Genomic DNA, 23,196 nt, shown 5'->3' with positions numbered 1-23,196 from the left:
TCCCTTGGGCTACTTCTCACAACTAAGAGGGATCTCTCAGAGTCTGAGAGCTGGCGACTGCAGAGCAGGGGCCAGCTTTGACCCCCAGATCATCTTCATTGGCCCACTCACTCAACATGTGTCAAAACTTAACTTAGTGTCTGGAGATTTCATAGAATGGGATGTATGTCTGTGTCCAAAATTCAATATTGCTTGCAGGATAGACTGATTTTACGAACAATGATCAAAAGTTGCTACAGAGAAACACCCCTCTTGTGATCTCAGCTCAGGTTGGGTGGAGTTACTTAAGGAGCATTTGCTCCTTGTTCCTAATTAGAACTTCTGTCTTTTTAAGGAGATCATTTATTGAGGGCTTACTCTGTTCCTGGCTCTATTTAAAAGACTTCAGACAATTATCTCGTATAGTCCCCACAGCACACCTCACAGTAAGCACTATTCTCTTTTCAATGTCACAGATGAGAAACTGAGGAACAGAGAGATCGAGTCACCTGCCTGAGGTCACAGGGCTAGGAAAGGACAGGGCCTGCATTTGAACCCAGATCTGACTCCAAAGACTGTCATTTTCAATGGCTGCAGTATTTACTTCCCTGCAGACAAGTCAGGCAAATCCCCAAACCACCCCCAGTTCATAGGTAACATTCAGATTCCCAATCGTAGGCACACTGGCTGCCATGAAATTCGAACAGCTATCTGCTGTTTCCCTATTTCAGACATCACCAGCTTGATTTTCCCAGAGGCAGTAACAGCACACAGATACCAGATTTCACAGCTATTTTCTCTCCCAAAATACCTTCTAAACCTCCAGTCTTTTCTGCTTTTCGATAAATCATGATCCAGGCCCCTAGCAAAGCTCCTGCTTTATTTGCTGTTGCCTTTGAAACAAGTAAAAGTGGAATCCAAGTGGGTTTCTAGGGAGAAAAACAGAACATACCTTGAAATTCTCTTTAAAGATCAATTCAATTTCATTTGCCTAATTGTGTATCTGGGGTTAAGAAAATCAGTTTTAGAGGGGAAAAAATCTTCAAAAACACTGCATTTGGATTCCAATTTTTACGGTGGATTTTTTAAATTGAAGTACAGTTGATTTACAGTATTATGTTAGCTTTGGGTGTACAGCAAAGTGATACACACACACACACATATATACACACACACACTCTTTTTCAGATTCTTTTCCCTTATCAGTTATTACAAAATATTGAGTATGGTTCCATATGCTACATAGTAGGTCCTTGCTGGTTATCTATTTTATATGTAGTAATGTGTGTCTGCTAATCCCAACTTCTTTAGGGTGGATTTCTGCGGAAGGAGGAAACTGTTAAGAGAGCATGTACAAAGGCTAGGCTGGTCTTTCTATTTTACTTTATTTTAATCCCCACAGTGAGTCTATAAGGAAATTCCCACTTCATAGAAGAGGTTCAGAGAGTTTCTCATCTGACTCAATTCACACAGCTGATCAGAAATGGAGGAACCACGATGGAACTCAGTTCTCGGCTTTCAAACCCCAGGCTACACCTGCCTCTAAAAAGCCCCCTTTTCTCTGGATCTGAGAGATTCTTTCCAGATCACCCTGGGGGCTGCTTCTGCCACAGCCGGATGGTGGGTGGTGTGCAGGGGATCTCAAGGCCAGAAGGGCCAGCAGGTATCCTCAGCAGGTGAGACCTGCTCAGGTGAAACACGCAAGTGTGATTCTCAAACCAACATTCAGCTTATTTGCATTTAGAAAGAAACCCTGTTGAAATCCCCACCCTTTTATCAGTTCATTATACTTTCCTTCTCTCTCTCTTCTGTGTATCACAGTGGTACAAAGGTTTATTTCTAATGGGTGTTTTAAATTGTTTCTTTCTACCTGGAAATCTTATTTTTTCATAGCAAGCATACAGGAATCACTATGTCTATCTTGATACAGAGGTGAATATAATTATATTAAATCTGCAATACCTACAGGTCACTTGCTCTGTGCCAAACTGTTGTAAGTGGTTTAGAAAGATAAAATAATTTAATGTTACAATATTCCTACCAGTAGATACAAATTTTTCTCTAAAGTTGAGGAAATCAGGGCACAGGAGTTCAAATAACTTGTTTACAGTCATATATCTAATAAGTGGTAATATCAAGAAACATTTCCTAAAAGAAGAACATCACCATGTGCTTAACAATAAATGCCAACAGCCAACCCCAGGGTGATACTGCAATTTATAGTAAGAAAGATATATTTGGTCTCCTTCTCTGTTCCTGACACAGAGCTCCTAAAATCTTTGGAACTTGCTAACTGATGAAAATAATAAAGGTGACTTTTGTTCTGTTAGTGAGATGACTTTGGGAACTCACTTGGGGATGGTGAGGATGGTTGATTACCAGGGCAACCAACTGGTGACCAGAGGGCTGGAAATTTTAGTCCAGCCCCCCGACCCTGACCTCCTAGGAAGGGAGAGAAGCTGGAGGATGAATCACTTGCCAATGACCAATGATTTTTAATCATTCATGCCTATGTAATGAAGCGTCCATAAAAACCCAAAAGGACAGGCTTCAGAGATCTGGGTTGATGGATATTTGGGGAGAGTGGTGTCCTGGAAAGAGCATGAAAGCTCTGCCCCCCTGCCCCATACCTTGCCCCTATGCATTTCTTCCGTTTGGCTATTGCTGAGTTATATCTTTTATAATCAACAAGTAATTTAGGAAGTAAAATGTTTCTCTAAGTTCTGTGAGCTACTATAGCAAATCAATCAAATTCAAGGAGGAGGGCATCGGAACCTTCGATCCACAGCTAGTGACTCAGAAGCATAGGTGACAACCTGGACTTGGAATTGGCATCTTAAGTGGGGGGAGAGAGGGCAGTCTTGCGGGATCTCACACTGACTCTAGGTAGACAGAGGCTGAATCCAGTTGAATCACAGGACCCCCAGTTGGTGCGGGAGCACTGCTCAGTGGTGGTGGGAACCACTCCCCACCCCTAACACACACACATACATTGGAGTTGGGTTCAGAACTTTTATGCAGTTTGGAGGAGACAGCAGGGCATGGAGGGGACTGTGGCAAACCAGAGAGCAGAGCCCCCCTGTAAGCTGAATGGCCAAGGCAGCATGGGCAGTTGTGATCTCTCACTATCAGCCTGACTTCATGTTAACAGAACTTCCAACTTCCCCAGAGCAGCCAGAAATGTGTATTTGCAGCCAAATCTCCTCATTTTTTTAATATTGGCCCAAACTGAAGGGAAAAATAAAACATTCAGCAGGCCACACAAAATAGGTTCAGGGTCTACCAATTTGCCACCTGTATTTAGGAGATTCCAATAGACCCCATTCGAAGTAGCAATAGTTTATATGTCTATGCAGTTGAGGGGACCTGGTGGGACTCTTGAAAACAAAGACACTGCTTTGCAACTGTCTAATCAAAGGGAAGATACAAGGGGCCTTTATTAACTGGAAAATAACAGTGCACCCTAATGAGTCACTAAGCATCAAAGTGCATCGAATTCATCACTGCTGTTTTTATTTTTTGAAAATCATTAAATATCACTTTCTTTCCCTTTATAGCAAGATCCAAGTGACAACCGATCCATCAGTTTATCTGCTGATGTTTAACTACAGCATTTTGGATTCATTATTTCCTACTTAAATCATTCTTTGAAAAAGAGGAATAACTTCATCTTGCCTCTTGACAGCAGAGAAATTAAATATCAAGACTTTAAGATGAGTGTTTCCCCAACCAAACACCAACAGCAGATCCATAAAATTAAGCCAGAAGAGCATCAACCCAAAATAAGACAGATAGGGACAAGTTTCTGAAAAACTCCTCTCATTTCCAAAAGTTAAGAAATTTCTAAACTCAAGACACAACTTGCTAATTGGTACAACCACTTTGGAGAGTCATTTGGTGACTTGAAGAAAGTTGAAGATATTTACACCCAAGGAGACTGCAATCCCATTGCTAGGACAGACCCTGGAGATTGGGCATCCCATTTTTAAAATCTGGTCCCCAGAAAGGAATAAATTTTGAATTACAACTCAGAAAAACCATACACGAAGGACACTAAAGTTACACAAAATAATATTTTTCTTTATTAATTGCTTTGGAGTCTCATATTTTCTATTCTGTGCTAATCTACTCAATTTCTCTTTTTTAAAATATACTTGTCACTACTCATTAACAGTCACAACCCTCAGTTTAAAACCACTATCCCAGAGGACCTGGTGCAAACCATTAAGATTGCATGCACAAGAATGGGCACTAAAATCTATACGAGCAAAAATTTAATTTAGGAAATGTTGCACTGAGGAGAAGAGGCAAGTTGTGGGATGATCCTGATAGCATGATGTCATGTGCATAGTTTTAAAACATGACAAACACAGTTCTAGGGAACTGTACCTGTCTTGGTCCATCTGGGCTACTCTAACAAAAATGCCACCTACTGGGAGGCTTATAAGCAACAGAAAATTATTTCTCCCAGTTCTGGAGACTGGAAGTCAAAGATCAAGGTACCAGAAATTCCCTGGCTATCCAATGGTTAGGGCTCCATGTGGGATCTTCCCAGACCAGGGACCCAAACCGTGTCCCCCACATTGCCAGGTGGACTCTTAACAGCAGCATGCATGTGTGTTCAGTTGCTTCGATCATGTCCAACTCTTTGTGACCCTATGGACTGTGTAGCCTGCCAGGTTCCTCCGTCCTTGGGATTCTCCAGGTAAGACTACTGAAGTGGATTGCCATGCTCTCCTCCAGGGGATCTTCCCAACCCAGGGATTGAACCCGAGTCTCCTGCATTGGCAGGTGAGTTCTTTACCACTAGCGCCACCTGGAAAGTCCTCCTAACCACTGAACCTCTGGGGAAGTCCTTAGAGTCTTTTTCATAAGGGCACTAATCCCATCATGAAAGTGCCATCCTTCCGCTGATAAGGGTCTCCCAAAGGCTTCTTCTAATACCATCACCTTGGAGATTAGGATTCCAGCAAATACATTGCAGAAGCAGGGTGTGTGTGGGATGCGGGGGAGACAAACATTTGAACCATAGCAGTATCTACAGAATAAATTAAGTGAACACTCATAAGAAGGATAAGCATGTAATTCAAAATAGTGGTTAAATCTAAGGAGGAAAGAAGAGGAATACAATAGAGATAGTTTGGTCATTTGTTTTTGCTTGTTTGCCTTTTGTTTTGTTTTTTTGACGGGAGAAGGCAATGGCACCCCACTGCAGTACTCTTGCCTGGAAAATCCCATGGACGGAGGAGCCTGGTGGGCTACAGTCCATGGGGTCGCTAGAGTCGGACACGACTGAGCGACTTCACTTTCACTTTTCACTTTCATGCTCTGGAGAAGGAAATGGCAACCCACTCCAGTGTTCTTGCCTGGAGAATCTCAGGGACAGGGGAGCCTGGTGGGCTGCCGTCTCTGGGGTTGCACAGAGTCGGACACAACTGAAGCGACTTAGCAGCATACATCTTGAGAGATCTTAGCTTCCCAATCAGGAATCAAACCCACACCCTGGGCAGTGAAACCACAGAGCCCTAGCCACTGAACCTCCAGGGAAGTCCCTTTGTTTTTGTTTTTTAAGCTCTACAGCAAATTTGGGGAAATATCAAAGTGTGACAAAGCTATGCAGTAGATAGGTAGATATTTGTTACAATAGTCTCTATATTTTCAAATAGGTTTGAAATTGTTCTTAGAGAAAGAAAAGTAAAGGAAAACAACTTGTCCACTTAGAGAGCAGAGAGCAGTCAGCTTCCTTGCTCTCTGGACAGTTATGGTCCCTCTCTGTTAAGGGGTGGCAGGAAGTCCAGGAGATGAGCTGTTCCTAACTAGATCATCCTTCCTTATTCATGCAGTAGCACCTACTATGCACTAGGCATGGCTCTGGGCAGCAGTGACTCCATGTGAACAGACACACAGGTCCTATAGTCCTGAAGCCTATGGATTAAGTGCAATTAGTGTCAGAAGTATAAAACTGTAGCAGCAAGAAGAACTCCAAATACATTTTGCAGACAGTCCCTGACACAGCAAGGGACCATGACTCCTACCCTTAAGTGTGGGCTGCATTGTAACTTCTTCCAAAGAGGACGGTATAGACAGAAGAGCATGGCGTAGCTTCACAGCAGAGAAACCTAGCAAATACTGGCTGCAACCGGTGACCAAGGTGACCAATATCAACAGTGATGAAGGATGTTGGTCATGGGTACTCTCAGTATGATGTGATGAAACTGAAACTTCACCTCTATAGTCTGCCTCCCAAAACTTATAATCCCAGTCTAACCATGAGGTGGAGAAACCAGGCAAATTGCAATAGGGGGACATCCACAAAATATCTGATCAACACTCCTCCCAACACCATCAAGGTCAACAAGTACAAGGACCGTCTGAGAAACTGTCATGGCTGAGGAGACGAGATGACTAAATGTGATGTGGTGTCCTGGTGGGATCCCAGGATAGAGAAAGGACATTAGGTGAAAACCTTTAAAAATCTGAAATAAGTATGGAGCTTTGTTAACATTGGGTTGGTCAAAAAGTCGGTTCAGACTTTTCTTTAAGATGTTATGGAAAAACACTAACTAACCTTTTGGCCAACTCAATAATAGCATATCGATATTGGCTCGTTAAATATACCAAATGTAACATCCTAATGCCAGGTGTTAATAACAGAAGAAACTGAGTGTGGAGAGGGTGGGGAGTTTCTACAGGAAGCTTCTTTACTATCAGCTCAATTTTTCTGTAAATTTAAAACTGATCCAAAACATAGAATGTAAAGTAAAAAGTAAAAAGCTAACAAAAATAAAAACAAGAAAAAAGAAAAAAGAAAGTCTACCAATAAAAAAGGTGGACCATCTGGTAAGACAGAGGAACGTATTCCTGAGTGGGAGGCTGCACGTCCCTCCTGCATGTAGCGTCAAGCGGCCTTAAGTAGTTACGTGCAGATACAGATGACAGAATATGGAGCCACGTTGCACCTGTACCCATGGAAAGCAACAGAGGACACTGGCTATGGGGCTGGATAAAACCAAATCAAACATCCTTTTAAAAGGTTTCTACGGAGAGGAAGGAGGGAGAAGGGTTCAGGATGGGGAACACATGTATACCTGTGGCGGATTCATTTCGATATTTGGCAAAACCAATACAATGGTGTAAAGTTTAAAAATAAAATAAAATAAAATTTAAAAATAAATAAACAAAATAAAAGGTTTCTAGGACTTCCCGGGTGGTCCAGTGGTCCCAATGACACTCTTCCACTGCCGGGGACATGGCTGCAACCCCTGGTCAGGGAACTACGAGCCCACATGCCTCATGACCAAAAAAACAGAGGGAAAAAAAGACACAGAGGTTTCTTCTTATACAGGAAAGGAAAGGAAACCAGGCATACTACCTTTTCTGTAGGTATAAAGGAATTGATGCTTGGTTGAGACAGTGTTAAATGAATATTTTCGAATCACAGAGTATTTTCTCCAGGAAACAATGAGGGAGTCGGGGAAGCACTTGAAGGTTCATTTGACTGCTTTTATCAAAGACCTGCACCAGATCTGAGGAAGGATTCCTGGTTCCAAAGGTCAGTTTGGTCAATGACATCTGTAATGTCATCATAATAAATATGTCAAAATAAGTAAATAAATATATCACAATAAAGACATAAAAAATGATTTAATGGAGCAGCTGGGGTTTCTAACAAATACCAGCCTGAAAAGTCAAACAAAGAGTCATTTCCAAGAGCATGAACTTTGCAGGTTTCCCTCGGTTAATTTCATCAACTGCCTGTCAGAAATTTGGTGCAAAGGCTCTGATCTCAGATCACCATGTGGGCAGACCTTTGGAAAGAAAGCCTCCCATTTCCTCTGACTCAATCTCTGCCTGCATCAGGGAACTACAGAAGTCAAATCCCACAGCAGAAATAAACTTTGCACTCAGTAAGAAAGGGCACGTCTAAACTTCAATGATACTTGAGTGTCTGAGAGAAACTCTATTCTCGATCTCTGTTTCACAATGGACCTACCATGTATGAAGCTGACACTGCAGTAATCAAGGCTGAGCTTCCTGCAGCCTCGAACAGCATCGCTTACATTAGGGATTTGCGGAGGCCACCAAAATCCCGCCCAACTGTTGACCTTTGGCAGAATTTCTCTTCAGCACCTCCCTCTTAGGAGTCTTGGGCTTAGAATGATCTGGCATATATTTGCAGAGTGCCTACTATGTGGCCGGCACTGTTCTAGGATCTTGACGTCTGGGTTCATATCCCAGCTCTGCCAGTCCTAGCTCTGTGACTGTGGACCCTTAAGATCTCTGAGCCTCACTCTTTCCATCTGTAAGTGCGGTTAGTCGTGCTACTTTCTTCAAGGAGATATTTTGATAATTCATGGAGATAATATACAGCATAGAACCTAGCACACAGTAGGAGCTCAGTAAGTGTTGCATTTAATAGAATTTGCTTCCAATACCCCTGAGAACTCCTCCTAAATTGGCACCTCTCCAGGATTATTCAAAGTGGCCCCAGCCAGGTCTATCCTCCACAGATGTTTCATATTCTCAGACAATTCAACCACTATAAAACTTTGCATTAAAGGACATTATGTATCCATTCCTCTGTTGATGGACATCTAGGTTGCTTCCATGTCCTATGTATTGTAAATAATGCTGCAATGAACATTGGGGTGCATCTATCTTTTTGAATTATGGTATTCTCCAGGTATATGCCCAGGAGTGGGATTGCTGGGTACCTATATACAATGGAATATTACTCGGCCATCAAAAGGAACGAAATTGTGCCATTTGCAGAGATTTGGATGGATCTAGAGATGGTCATACAGAGTGAAGTAAGTCAGGAAGAGAAAAACAAATATCATATATTAACAGATATTTGTGGAATCTAGAAAAATAGTATAGATGATCTTGTTTGCAAAGCAGAAGTAGAGATACAAACAGAACAGACATATGGATTCCAAGAGGAAAAGGAGGGACTTGGATGAACTGGGAGATTGGAAATGATGTATAAATACTATTGCTACTATGTATAAAATAAATAACTAATGAGAATCGACTGTATAGACCAGGAAACTCTACTCAGTGCTCTGTGGTGACCTAAATGGGAAGGAAATCCAAAAAAGAGGGGATGTATGTATACCTATAGCTGATTCACTTTGATGTACAGTAGAAACTAATAGAACATTGTAAAGCAACAATACTCGGACAAAATTTTTTAAAAAAAACATTCTTGAAAATGAATACAATACAGTGTTAGTATCATATAAAGAATGGTTTAATAAGCTGCCTTCCCAGACATGTTTACATTTGAATTTCCACTCATCCTTTAAGGGCCCATTCAAATGTCACTTCCTCTGAGAGGCCTTTTTCTTCCATTGAATCCTCTTTGTTCTACTGCACTTGGGCACTTGTTCTAAAACTGTGCAGAGCGCCACCTACTGGCCGAGTTTGCAGACCTAGCCTCTGTCTCTCGCACCAGAGTTCCCAGCATCTTGTGGGAGAGAGAGCCTTGCTTCTAAAAGACTGTAAAAAGTCAAGCCGATTGTTTAGACTTGCTGAGACAGGCAATGGGGAGCCACTAGGTCGTGATGAAAGCGGTATTTTAAGATTACTCTGGCAGCTGGTAACAGAATGGATTAGTGGAGAGAGATCACAGTCAGAGAGGCCATGAGACAGCCACAGGGAATTTCTAGGAATGAGCCGGCATACCACCAGGAATACATTCCTCAGTCAGTGATGCCAGCCTGGTCAGCAGGAAGACTCAGGGACGTAAAGTAGACACATTTTTTTTAGCAACCATACCTGAACACCCAACTATAAAAGTTCCTACTCTAGGACATCCCTAGTGTTCCAGTGGTTAAGACTCTGCACTTCCAAAGCAAGGGGTGTGAGTTTGATCCCTGGTCGGGGAACTAAGATCCCACATGCCTTGCAGACTAAAAACACTTTTTTTTTAATTTAAAAAATGTTTTAATGTTTCCGTTCCAAGCCAGCATACTGAGAATTAGGAAAACTTCTTTAGTCATTTAAATATAGCCACTTTGAAACCTATTAACTTATTCCCTACATGGTATCACTACTGAAAAATGAATATTTGATTAAGAGAATGAAGACAAGCCACAGAGAAGGAGAAGATATTTACAAAGCACATAACTGTTAAAGAATTGGTATCTAAGATATACCAAGAACTCTCAACACACAAGAAGGAGAAAAAACAGCCCAATTTTTTAAAAATGGGCTACAGATCTGATTAGACACCTCACCAAAGAAGAGATACAAAAGGAAAGCAAGCACATGAAAAGATGTTCCACATCATATCTTCTTAGGGAGTTGCAAATTAAAACAGTGAGAAACCACTGCACACCTCTATGAGTAAAATCCAAAGCACTAACAACCAAATACCCATGAGGATATAGAGCAACAGGAGTTCTTATTCATTGCTGGTGGCGATGCAAAACAGTGCAGCCACTTTCAAAGATAGTTTGGCAGTTTCATACAAAACCAGATGTACCCTTACCATAAGATCCAGCAGTCACACTCCTTGGTGTTTACCCAAAGGAGCTGAAAACTTAAGCCCACAAAAAAAATACACACACAGATGTTTATGGAAGCTTTATTCTCAGTTGCCAGAACTCGGAAGCAATCAAGATGTCCTTCAGTAGGTAAATGGATAAATAAACAGTGGTTCATTCAGACAACAGAATATCATTCAGTTCTGAAAAGAAAGGAGCTAGCAAGCCACAGAAAGACATAGAGGAACCTGAAAAGCATATTCCTCAGTGAAAGAAGTCAACCTGAGAAGTCTACATTCTGTGCTATTCAACTTTATGACATTCTGGAAAAGGAAAAACTAGAAGGATAAGAGCAAAATCAGTGGCTATCAGGGTTTGGGGGGAGGAAGGGAAGGATGAATAGGTAGAGCACAAAGGCGTTTTCTGGTAATGAAACTATTCTGTGTGATACTAGAATGATGGATACTTGTCATTGTTCATTTATCCAAATCCAGAGAATGTACAATACACAGTGCGGGCTGTCTCTTCAGTCGTGTCCTACTTTTTGTGATGCTATGGACTGTAGCCCGCCAGGCTCCTCTGTCCATGGGATTCTCCAGGCAAGAGTACTGGAGTGGGTTGCCGTGCCCTCCTCCAGGGGATCTTCCCAACCCAGGGACTGAACCCATGTCTCTTAAGTCTCCTGCATTGGCAGGCGGGTTCTTTACCACTAGTGCCATCTGGGAAGTCCCCTTACAATATGAAGAGTGAACCCTAATGTATATTGTGGACCTTAGTTAATAAGAATGCATGTTTATCATGCTAAGTGAAGTGAGACAGAGAAAGAAAAATGTCATATGACATAGCATATATATGGCATCTAAAATATGCCAGGGATGAACTTATTCACAAAACAGAAACAGATTCACAGACATAGAAAACAGACCAAAGGGGAAACGTGGGCAGAGAGGGATAAACTAGGAGTTTGAGATTAACAAATACAAACTAATATCTGTAAAATAGAAAAGCAATAAGGATTTACTGTATAGCAGGATGAACTATATTCAATATCATGTAATAACCTATAATAGTAAACAATCTTAATATATATACACATACACATATATGAATCACTTTGCTATACATCTAACACTAATACAATATTGCAATTCAACTATACTTCAATTAAAAAAAAAAACTCTCTATGGTTTAAGAGAAAGTGAAGTTGCTCAGTCATGTCCGACTCTTTGTGACCCCATGGACTGTAGCCTACCAGGCTCCTCCGTCCATGGGATTTTCCAGGCAAGAGTACTGGAGTGGGTTGCCATATCCTTCTCCAGGAGATCTTTCTGACCAAGGGACTGAACTCGGGTATGTCTTAAGAGAACCAAGGTTTAATTACCACTCATGCTACCTGTCTTTGACAGGCCAGCAGGGGGCACTTCTGCTTGCTATCACTGACAAAGACTCTCCCTAACTAAACCTGAGTCAGCATCTCTGAGCCTCCCTTCTCTGGACCATGGACTTATCCTTGCCCGACCCGTGTAGCCTAATTACAGCAAGAATCCTAAGTCAGTTTAGAAATATCCCACCCTATCCTTGATATCTGATCACCCTCCATCTCCAATCAAATTCCTCATGCCCACGCTAGACATTTGATCGCTCTGGTCTGCCCTCAGCAAGAACCTGGTTTGGTCAGTCTCTTAAGAATCCCTTACTGTCAATGTCTCCTAGCAGTTTGCCATCTACTGACCCCACGCCCACTGTTTCTTGGCTGTAAATCCCCAGCTGTCTTTACTGCGTTGGGAATGGAGCCCAATTCCACCCTGGGGTCTCTCTTCCCTTGCTGAAAATGTTTCTGAATAAAGTCTTTCTCCAACCAGTCTCTTTCTTTAACCAGAGGAAAGTCGGTTCTGGTTCTCTCTGACACTTCAGAAGCCAGGCTGACGGGTGGGCTTTAACAAAGCCTTTTAAGTGTTCTGCTCACCCCCACACCATCCCTCCTCCCAGTGGGAGCACTTGACTTGAAAGAAAATGGTGACTAGATTCGACAACACAAAACCCAACAACATTGCTGCTAAAGTCATAACATAATAACTAAAATTAAAAAACTCAAGACGACAAGTGGGGAAAAACATGTGCAGTTAAACATGAGAAAAATTGTTAAATTTCACCAGAAACAGTCAATGCAAATTAAGCCTACAAGAAGACAGCCATATTTCAACTATCAAATTCTCTTTTTAAGGCAATGCCCAACATTGGCAAAAGAATTGAGAGCTGGGCGTACTTACATAGATCAGGCAGGAAAATTTCACAAAAGCTTCAGAAACTTGAAACACTGTTATGTCTTTTGAACCTACCCATTCACTTCTAGCTTTCTCTCCCAAAGACTTACCTATAGGAATATACAACTTCGTGTTTTTAAAAAATGAATGTTTAAAAGGGGGAAAAATAAAACAAAAATGGCCAGCAGCAATGCTTTAAAGAGGAAAGAAATGAAACTTGGTAAATGAATAGAATACACTTCTATAATATCAATAGAATACCATACCGCTTTTAGATATTACATTAAAAATTACAGGTTCTGGGACTCCCCTAGTGGTCCGGTGGCTAACACTCCATGCTTCCAATGCAGGGGACCTGGGTTCAATCTCTGGCCAGGGAGCTAGATTCCACGCGCTGCAACTAAGAGTTCACATGCCTTTTTGTTTTTGTTTTTGTTTTAATAGTAATGCCTGTGACCCAGTTAGGGCTAAGGTTTAAGAACATGTGTTTTTAGAGACTCCAAGGCTATTCAGATACACATCCAGGACTGACACGTCTTGATTGATTCATTCATCAAGTAGTCGTTAAGACCCCTGTATTTGTTTCCTAGGGCTGCTTCAACAAATTACCACAAATGTAATGGCCTAAAGCAATAGAGAAGGCAATGGCACCCCACTCCAGTACTCTTGCCTGGAAAATCCCATGGACAGAGGAGCCCGGTGGGCTGCAGTCCATGGGGTCGCGAAGAGTCAGACATGACTGAGCGACTTCACTTTCACTTTTCACTTTCATGCATTGGAGAAGGAAATGGCAACCCACTCCAGTGTTCTTGCCTGGAGAATCCCAGGGACAGCGGAGCCTGGTGGGCTGCCGTCTATGGGGTCGCACAGAGTCGGACACGACTGTAGCGACTCAGCAGCAGCAGCAGCAGCAAAGCAATGGAACTATCACAGTTCTGTAAGATAGAACTCCAAAACCAAGCTGTCATCAGGGCCTCTGGGGGAGGACCCATGCATTGCTTTCTCCAGCCCCTGGTGGCCCCAGGCTTCCTTGACTTGAGGCCACATCCCTCTCACATCTGCCTCCATCTTCACATGAGCTTTTCCTCTGTGTGTCGATCTTAGAAGGACACATCGTTGGATTGAAGGCCTGCCCAGATACTCCAAGATGACGACCTCATCTCAGATTCCTTAATTACCTCTGTAAAGACCCTTTTTCCAAATAAGGTCAAGTTCACAAGTTCCGGGCATTCAGATGTAGAAACATCTATTGAGGGACCACCCTCCGATGCACTATGGTGTATACTTCCACATTGCAGGTGGCTTGCTAGTGCTGTGGGTGCTGCTTTCTACTGAGTTTTCAGTCCATTTGGGACAAGAGAGCTGAAGGAGTGTGTGCAGCCTGGGTACGTCCCCAGGCCTTGTGAAGTGCCCAGGGTCGTGGACAAGAGTGGGGACCCAAAGTGCGAACTGCATTGGCTACTCACTGGTTCTGAGACCTAGGGAAATCGTTTAAACTATATCTCAATTTAATAGTTTTTAGCTTCCCAAGGCTCTAATATTTCTGATTTTTAAACATGTGTGTTCCCTCAAAGACTTACAGTGGTGCTGGGCACCTAATGAGAATGACGTAGTTTTTCAAGAACTTTTTCAAATGAATAAAGAACAGACAACAAAACTACACACAATTATCCTCAGAGACACTTAAAATGTTCCATGTGTTCTGTTGTTTACGTTTCAGTAAAATATTTTACAGAAGGAAAGTAACCAACATGAACTAAATCTGGTGGGAAAATCTACTCAGAAACCGAGGCAACTGTGACCATCACTGTACTCTTTTTCCCTCCTCCCCCTCCCCTTCTTCCTCCTCCTCTTCATTCTTCCTCTTCCTCTCCTTCCTATTCCCCCCTCCCCTCCTTCTCTCTTTCTCCTCCTCCTCCTCCTTCTTCTCCAACTTGAATAACAGACTGCAAGGAGATCCAACCAGTCCATTCTGAAGGAGATCAGCCCTGGGATTTCTTTGGAAGGAATGATGCTAAAGCTGAAACTCCAGTACTTGGCCACCTCATGCGAAGAGTTGACTCATTGGAAAAGACTCTGATGGTGGGAGGGATTGGGGGCAGGAGGAGAAGGGGACGACAGAGGGTGAGATGGCTGGATGGCATCACTGACTCGATGGACGTGAGTCTGAGTGAACTCCAGGAGTTGGTGATGGACAGGGAGGCCTGGTGTGCTGCGATTCATGGGGTCGCAAAGAGTTGGACAGGACTGAGCAACTGAACTGAACTGAACTGAACTGAAGCACAATAAAAGATTTAACCCAGTTCATGTTCCATGGAGCCATAAAATGACACATGACATTTACGTGATAAGAGATAACTTTTCCTCTTACCACTGTTTGTTCCTTAAGGTTTCCACTGTTCAGTTTCACAACAAGCAATGAAAGCAACGAGTTAGTTGAGTTAGTAAAAAGGATAATCCTTTCTTCTGCTCAACTGGTTATAATCATTTCTGGATTAGAGCAGGTCAAGAAAAACTCCTGAAATATTGGATCCAGATGTTAAAACATGGTAACACTTCATGGTAAACATTTACCTTTGAGGTCGATTTCTCTTTCAACTGGGTTATAGTCATGTGAGGTGTGTCTATTTCTTTCAAGAAATCTATTTTAGGGTTTGGCTTTTCTTTCCTACGGAGACTCCTGTTTCCATGGTGCACTCCCAAGAACTTGTCTCTGTCCCAACTTTCAGAGGAGATGAGTTCTGCAATGTGGTTTCTGACCATACAAAAAGTGGCAGCCTATTTTCTCCAATGTTTGGGTCCCAACAGTCTGATGGAAACCATTGAAGGAACAATCTCACCTCAACCTAGCTGGTTGCACATTGTCTCCATTCGAGTCCACTTCATCCAGCTTTTCTTTCCCTTGGGTTTGCTTCATCTGTTTGAACACTTTCAAATTTGCTTATTTTTCTAACCTCTTTTCTCCTCTTTGGGCAATGCAACTGTTTATCTTGTGGTTTTCATCTTTATTATTCACATTTCCTCACAATGAGTATTCATTAAAACATTTTAAATGAAGACCTTTACTGTCTTCCTCATCGAGCCCATCGAATCTTCCCATATGACACATTTTTAATTCTTATCACAGAACTTCAGGCAGTATGTGCATTATATTCTGTTAAAAACCCTATTCCGCCCAAGGTTGTCACAATTCAGAGATTGCAGCTTTCAGTGGGATGTTTCGTTTAGGGATATATTCATAGACTCACTTTGCTAGCCCGGCAAACACGGTCCATGAGCTTGTATTTCACACCTCATTTGATCTCACAATTCAACAAAAAAAAAAAAGGATAAAAAGAAGCAATTATTTATTTAGATTATGGAATGGATTTTAGAAGGATATTAAATAAGCATAAATTGTCATGCCAAAGCAACAGTCCTTGTCCTTCTAACATCCCCGGGGAGGTCAAAAACAGAAAGTGAAGAAAGAGAAGAAGAGGACGCCAGAATGCCTGATAATTATGTAACTCTGGTTATGTAAGGGCTTTTTTTCTCTTGTAACTTTATAAATCTCTTCTAAAGAGAGTGCAGAATTGATTCTCTCAAAACCAAAAGTGATAACCACAGCCTGTGCTTGTCCTTCAATTTAAAACCTCAGCTCTTGATCAGTCCAGTGTTTCAACCAAATCAATTCCATGTGTGTAAACCATGGAGAAGGCCATTTGAGACCCACACAGTAATTTCTGAGGGTGCACGTCCAGGCAGCCCACTGGGGCTGCTCCAGCACAGCAGGAGGGTCTACTTCTTGTTTCTACCCTCCTGTTTTGCCCCAAGAACCCTCTCTCATACTTGAAGTCCAAGTCATTTGGGTGGGCCCAGCCATCCCCTACTTTTACAATTGGCTGCAGAGATTGGTTCAGGGTGAGTACAAGATCCACGTTACTCCAAGCAGAGCCAGTGATGAGCAGCCCCAAGACTTGCTGGACACCATGGGACAGAGCATGTTCTCCCTGAAGAGACCAAGCCAGCAGGATGGATGTTGGGAGCTGCTGATGGTCAACTTGCCACCAGGAGGGAGAGCCTGCTGGAGATGATAGCAACCCAGAGGAAAGACAAGGAGAAAGGTTGTTAGGGATACTGCATCCAGACACTCTTGGTGCCGGTCCCCGTCTTGAACTTTTCCACGTGCTCCTAGGAGCCCTTTTTGCTTGGACTTCATTCATGCAGTAGCTAAGGGCATCAGTCAAAGCCTACCTGATAAACACCTCAGCAATAAAGAAGAAGCAATAAAGAGGAATCCAGTAGAGTCAAAGCAGAAATCAAACCACAATCCTTGACAGGTCCCACTTTTAAAGAGTGTGCCAAACACTGCTAGTTGACCACGCTTCTTCCCTGATAGCAAAGACCTTCTCCCAGTACAAAGCCTGAAAATAACAGCAAATATTCACTTTCCCAGACTGTGCTAATTCTTGAGCAAGGGCATGGAACCCACTGCTTACTGATGATATCTAAAAGGAAGACTTGAAGGGAAAGTTGTCTTTCCAGTTGGAAAGGTCTTCTCTCCCGGCAAAAAAAAAAAAAAAAAGATACAGGAGGAGAAGCCCCCCTCCCTTCCAGTCTTTGTATACAACTAGATAAGTCTGTGATGTCTGGAACTGCTGCAGCCATCTTGCAGCCATGAGAAAACCAGCTGGAGAAGGACAGCCAACAAACTGGGCACGATAGAGTGGAAAGACAGAGCGCACACCCGGTGGCACAACCGTGCTGCCAGATGAACCAACCACGGAAACAGCCACCTCCAAATATCTCGTCACATGAGATCACAAAATCCTACCATAGCAGCCATTTTAGGTGGCAATTCTAGCACTTGCAACTGAGCCCAAATATGTAAATCATAAGCTCTCTTCATGTATCAGCGCAGGATTCGGGGGTGTTCAGATAGCAAGTAGAGATTTCCAGGGAAATCACGGGTTAACTGAGGTCTCAGACTGAAGTTCTGTCAAGGGATGTAAAGGACAATATCCAGAATGTTGATTTGGGAGTGAGAGGCACCCAGATTCCCTGATCAATACCCCTAATAGAAGGCTTTTTGGTCACTCAACCTGAGTTTCTCTTTCCTTTTGAAAGAAATCTTCAAAAGCAGTCAGAACAGAGTTCTAGCTGATGTTGGCTGAGGTCACCCAAGATGAGACAGCACTCAGCCTAGAGATCCATTGGAAAAGGCAAATTCCACCCAATCTCTCCATTTCTCATGCTCCCACCACTAACCCCCTCATTTATTCACCAAGTGCTCCTTCAGTGCCCAATATCATGGACCTCATAGCATTTAAAAACAAGAAAAGAGAGACTTCTCTGGCACTCCTGTGGTTAAGACTCTGCACTTCCACTGCAAGGCACGTGGGTTCAATCCCTGGTTAGGAAACTAAGATCCCACATGCCCCACGGTATAGCCAAAAAGCCAAAAACAAGAACATAAAGAAAACAGGTTATGATGCTAGAAGGTGGTAAGTAAGAGATCAGAAAGGGGCTCATTGCCAACCTGAGAAGTTGAGTCTCATCCTGGCTGAAGGCGGACCTATTAATGGCTTTAAAACCGGTAGGAAGACTTCCCTGGTGGTCCAGTGGTTCAGAATCCACCTTGCAATGGAGGGGACTCAGGTTCAATACCTGGTCAGAGAACTAAGATCCCACATGCTGCAGGGCAACTAAGTCTGCACATCGCAACTACTGAGTCTGTGCACCACAATTAGAGAGAAGCCCTCAGGCTGCAACTAAGCCAAAATAATCCAGCCAAAAATAGATAAATATTTAAAAAAAAAACAAAAACGGGAGTATGGCATAGCCAGCATTGGTCAGTCAAAAGGGAAGAGAAGACAGGCAAAGAGATCATAAAAAAGGCTATTGCAACAGGCCTGAGCTCATTCTGCCTGTTGGGAGCCTGGATGCAATATTATTAGCAATGACCTCCCTCTGTCTCCCAGGTGAGCTCAGCACCATAAAACCCAAGGGTGGTATCCGAGCTGGAGAAGATCCACCAACGATGTGAAGTTGACCTAACTTCACATTCTTAGCCCATATGCCAACACCCAGGTGTGATATCTGCAAAACAACCACATTTAAGCACTAAGAAACAATTACTAGACAGCTTAGAGCCACCCTACATTTGCTCATTAAAAAAGTACTTTTCCCCCTTGCCTCTTAAATCATTTCTATTTTACCCATTTCATTCTTCAGTTCTTCGCTGCCAACAATAACAATAATAAAATTTAAAAATAATGGTTATCAAACCCTGCACCATGACAGATGTGAGTGCAGGTAATTTTTGAGATTGCCAACCTAATCAGGTCATTGATGTAGAAAGAGCATAAAGGATAAAGCCTTCAGCCAGCATCACATCCCATAATGGAGCCATTCAGAAGCTGCAGGACGGAGCTGCGCTGATGAGCTCAAAAGAACACATCGCCCATTAAATGCAGAGGCATTGCTTTATTTATACACACATTATTTTGCTATCAGCGTCCGCAGCCATCCCCAACAAACGGCTGCCGAGGTACCTTGAGGATCCCAGGGCTTACCTGCTCTGTGTATCCGGGTGATGGCCCACGCACGTGAGGGTGGCTGTGGTCTGAACGCTGTCGTTATCTATCTCTTCCTGGACTGCCCACTGGTCCTCGCTGCTGACTCTCACTGCAGTTATTTTCACACCAGCTGCTGCCTTAATTCTGTCAGGTAGAAAAAAAATATATATGACCATCTTAGTTCAAAACAGAGAGTAAAAACAGGGAGCTAGAACCGATCTCCCCTTTCCTCTGGGAGATGCAAGAAAGAGTGCCAGTAAATGGCTTTCCTTCAAAAACTAAGCGTCTTGTTATCTTTACAAGTGCCCCGAAGTAGGAGCTGCAGCGTTCTGCCACATGTGTTAATTTTCTGTTTGATCGGTGTGTTAGGAACCAGATCACCTTCTTCTTCGGGGGCCCTGCAGGATGGAGACAAAACAGACGTGTGTGCCAGGCATGGATAGGATCTGGGGGCCGGTTCTTCCCTGGGGGTGGATGAGGAAGGGTTCTCATGAAGTAGAAGGGTCTGAGAGGCTGCAGGGGCTGTGCCAGCTGCAGAGGTTCTGTGGGAAAGAATGCCAGAGTCTCACTGGGCATTTCTCACCCACCACTGTCAAGGGCACCTCCTTATGTGCTCCAGGACTTTCTGTAGACCCTACAGCCCAGCATGTTCACTCGTAGGCATATGAGCAACAGAAATGCAGGCGTTTGTTTCCCCAAAAGACCTGCACAAGGAAGGTCACGGCAGCACTGTCATATGAAACCCAGTAGGGAAACGGCCTGCATTGTCCATCAAAAGCAGAACTAATAAAATGTACAGTCACCCAATGGAATAAGACAGAAATACCAAGAATAAACAGTGTAGTACCACACGAAACTGGATGCTGAGTTAGTTTCAAATGTACAGCAAAGTGAATCAGTTATACATATATCCCCCCTTTTATCAGATTCTTTTCCAATATATGTCATTACAGAGTACTGAGTACAGCTCCCTGTGCCATACTGTAGGTCCTTATTAGTTATCTATTTTATATACAGTAGTGAGTATGTGCTAGGGCTTCTTAGGTGGCGCTAGTGGTAAAGAACCTGCCTGCCAATGCAGGGAACGTAAGAGACATGGGTTTGATCCCTGGGTCAGGAAGATCCCCTGGAGGAAGGTATGGCAACCCACTCCAGTATTCTGGCCTGGAGAATCCCATGGGCAGAGGGGTCTGGAGGGCAACAGTTCATAGGGTCGCAAGGAGTCAGACACAACTGAAGGGACTTAGCACACATGTGTATGTCTTCCAATTTATCTCCCCCACCTTTTACTCCCTTGTAACCATAAGTTTATTTTTGACATCTGTATTTCTGTTTTGTAGATACATTCATTTGTAGCCTTTTTTTTAGATTCCACAAACCAACTATACCCCAATCAAAAGTAAAAATAAAACAGTGGAGAGAACAATTTAGGAATAAATCTGTGTATACTAACTGACATCTCCAAACAGATATCAATTTAATATTTATTAAAACAAATTTAAATCAATTTTTTAAAAACTACATGGATGAACCTCCTATATTTGGAGGTTGAGTGGCAGATGCCAGGTGTCAAAAAGCACACACTGTATAATCCCATTTATAGAAATTTTGAAACAGTTAAACTCATCTGTGAGGCTGAAGTTAGCATCTGTTACCCTTTGGAGCCAACAGCTGGACGGGCTCCCCCGGGGGGCTTCTGGAGCACCTACAATGTTTGTCTCTTCTTTGGGTGCTGACTGCACTACAGGTTGTAAGAATGCACCCAGCTGTGCTCACGCATATGTAGTTTTCTGTTTGTTCCATGTGGACTCTTACGTACACTCATAATCATTCATTTGGTAAAGAATCTGCCTGCAATGCAGAAGACCCAGGTTCAATCCCTGGGTCAGCAAGATCCCCCGGAGAAGAGAATGACAACCCCACTCCAGTATTCCTGCCTGGAGAATTCCATGGACAGAGGAGCCTGGCGAGCTACAGTCCATGGGGTCGCAAAGAGTTGGACACGACTGAGTGACTAACACTTTCACTTTCAATCATTCAGTATAAAGTTCCAAACAAACCAAGCAGACTTCATGTTGGTCACAGGAATGCAAGTCAAGGCTATGGAAAACTTTCACCCTTGGATGTGACTTCTCCACTGTCCAAGCTCAATGGGAGTTCCCAAGATGAGTTAGAACATTGCCACCCTGGACACACCTAGGGGCTTTTCCCCCAAACCTCCACCACCCCTCGAGGTGTCCAGGACACAGTGTAACCTGAGACTTTGACCTTGTCTATGATGGGGAAGAGCCTCGGAGTCCAGATGAGCATTCCTCCCTGTTGGACCAATGACAGGTGACAATCCAGCAGCTATGGACAAGCAAGAAAGACACCTGGACTGCAGGCCAGACTCCACCCAGCAGAGACAAGAGAGGGCAGAGACCCACAGCCTCCCCATCTCATTCTTCTAGGTCTCTCCAGCACACAGCATCTGCCACCTTGTAGGGCAGAAGAAAACTTGCCCGGTGAGCACATCTAAGTGTTTCTGTCTTGTATTTAAGCCATCCACTTTAATGGTTTGGTTGTCCACACAGTGGATGTGTAGTAAAGATGAACTTTGCCCAAAGATGAGTCTTTACCCTCAACTCTTAGGAGGTGACCATTAAGCCCTTGTGGTGTTCTACCTGATTAGAGTATCTTTGTTTACCTGGGAGCCCTGGGTCGTATGGTATCAACTTGAACCTCTGGAGGGATTAGAGACTAAGGTCAACCAACTAGGCATTCAACCATGTCTGCATGACCAAGCTCTGCACATCAAAGCCTCAGTGAGTGTCTCTAGTTGTGGTTGTGGGTAAGTCAAATCTCTCTGTCTGCTTGGGAAGGCATGCAATGAGAACTCTGAGATCATCAATGCCATGAAACAATTTTCTACCACAGATTATCCACCTAGTCCTCTAATATTGAGGAGACTGTCTTGAGATCCTGTTGCTATATATGAAGCACCAGGAAATACAAAGATGGACAAAGCTTAGTCCAGACCAGTGAGTATTCAATGGTTTTGGTACAGACCAGGGAACGGCTCATCTACCACCTGACCCATCATACTGTAGAAAAAGACTTACTAACAAATGTCAAAATATCTTGGGCACCTTCCATATGCTGAGCTGTCTGATACCTTTCATCATTAATGCATGTAATTCCTATACCACGTGTGAGGGTAGGACTTACTCTCCCATTCAAGGAACTTGAGCTGTCACAAGACAGGCAAATTTATGTGGGTGTGGGCAGCATAGAGAAATGCCATATTCTGCCTTAGCCCTAGGAGATAAAGAAGATTAATATTTGGACAACAAAAGATGCATACATTCTGGTTACTGGAAACTCACCAGCCAAAATATTTAGAAAAGCACACTTACTAATGTTAGAGTTAACCAAACAACTCACAACAAGTAAAGTGCTTACGAGGAAACTGAACCAATGATCATTCAAAAGCATGAATGGCTGCAACTTTGAAGTCAAAATGGTCTACGGACAATACTGTCTTCCTGTTTAAACTGTCCTCCTCTCCAAATACCGATGGAGGCACAATACTAGGAGCTGCACGCACCCTGACACTGCTCAGAAATTTTGTTGAATTGTAATAACTAGGATTTCCTGAGGCCACGCCCATGGGTCAGACCCTTTTCCAGGAGCTTTACCTAAAGTGTCTTGTGCTTCACCTGTCTGAACGTTTCATCTCCTAGGAGCACTATGAACGCGGATTGTTATTTCAGGTTCACAAATGAAAATCTGTGACACCGAAAGACTACAGAAAAGGACTGACATCGAAAGCCGATTCCATCATGGAAGCAGGATCCAGTCTGCCCCTCTGGCAGCTACACCTGAGACACGAGAGCCAGTGTTCACTCCAGGCAATCCAGGTTGGGT

At 43.1% G+C, this 23,196-nt stretch overlaps 1 protein-coding gene across 1 annotated transcript in view; it reads right to left on the bottom strand.

Moving 5' to 3' along the window:
- TMEM132B (transmembrane protein 132B) overlaps nucleotides 1-23,196 on the bottom strand; it is a 381,102-nt gene that overhangs the window by 150,790 nt on the left and 207,116 nt on the right. Inside the window, exon 3 of the mRNA XM_027567042.1 lies at nucleotides 19,288-19,434. Within this exon, the coding sequence (XP_027422843.1) occupies nucleotides 19,288-19,434 (147 nt within the window). The remainder of the gene's footprint in view (nucleotides 1-19,287; nucleotides 19,435-23,196) is intronic.

This window comes from Bos indicus x Bos taurus, chromosome 17 (genome assembly GCF_003369695.1).
Source record: "Bos indicus x Bos taurus breed Angus x Brahman F1 hybrid chromosome 17, Bos_hybrid_MaternalHap_v2.0, whole genome shotgun sequence".
Classification (NCBI taxonomy): Eukaryota; Metazoa; Chordata; class Mammalia; order Artiodactyla; family Bovidae; genus Bos; species Bos indicus x Bos taurus.
Note: the sequence above shows the minus strand (reverse complement) of the source record. Positions and strands in the feature narration are given on the sequence as shown.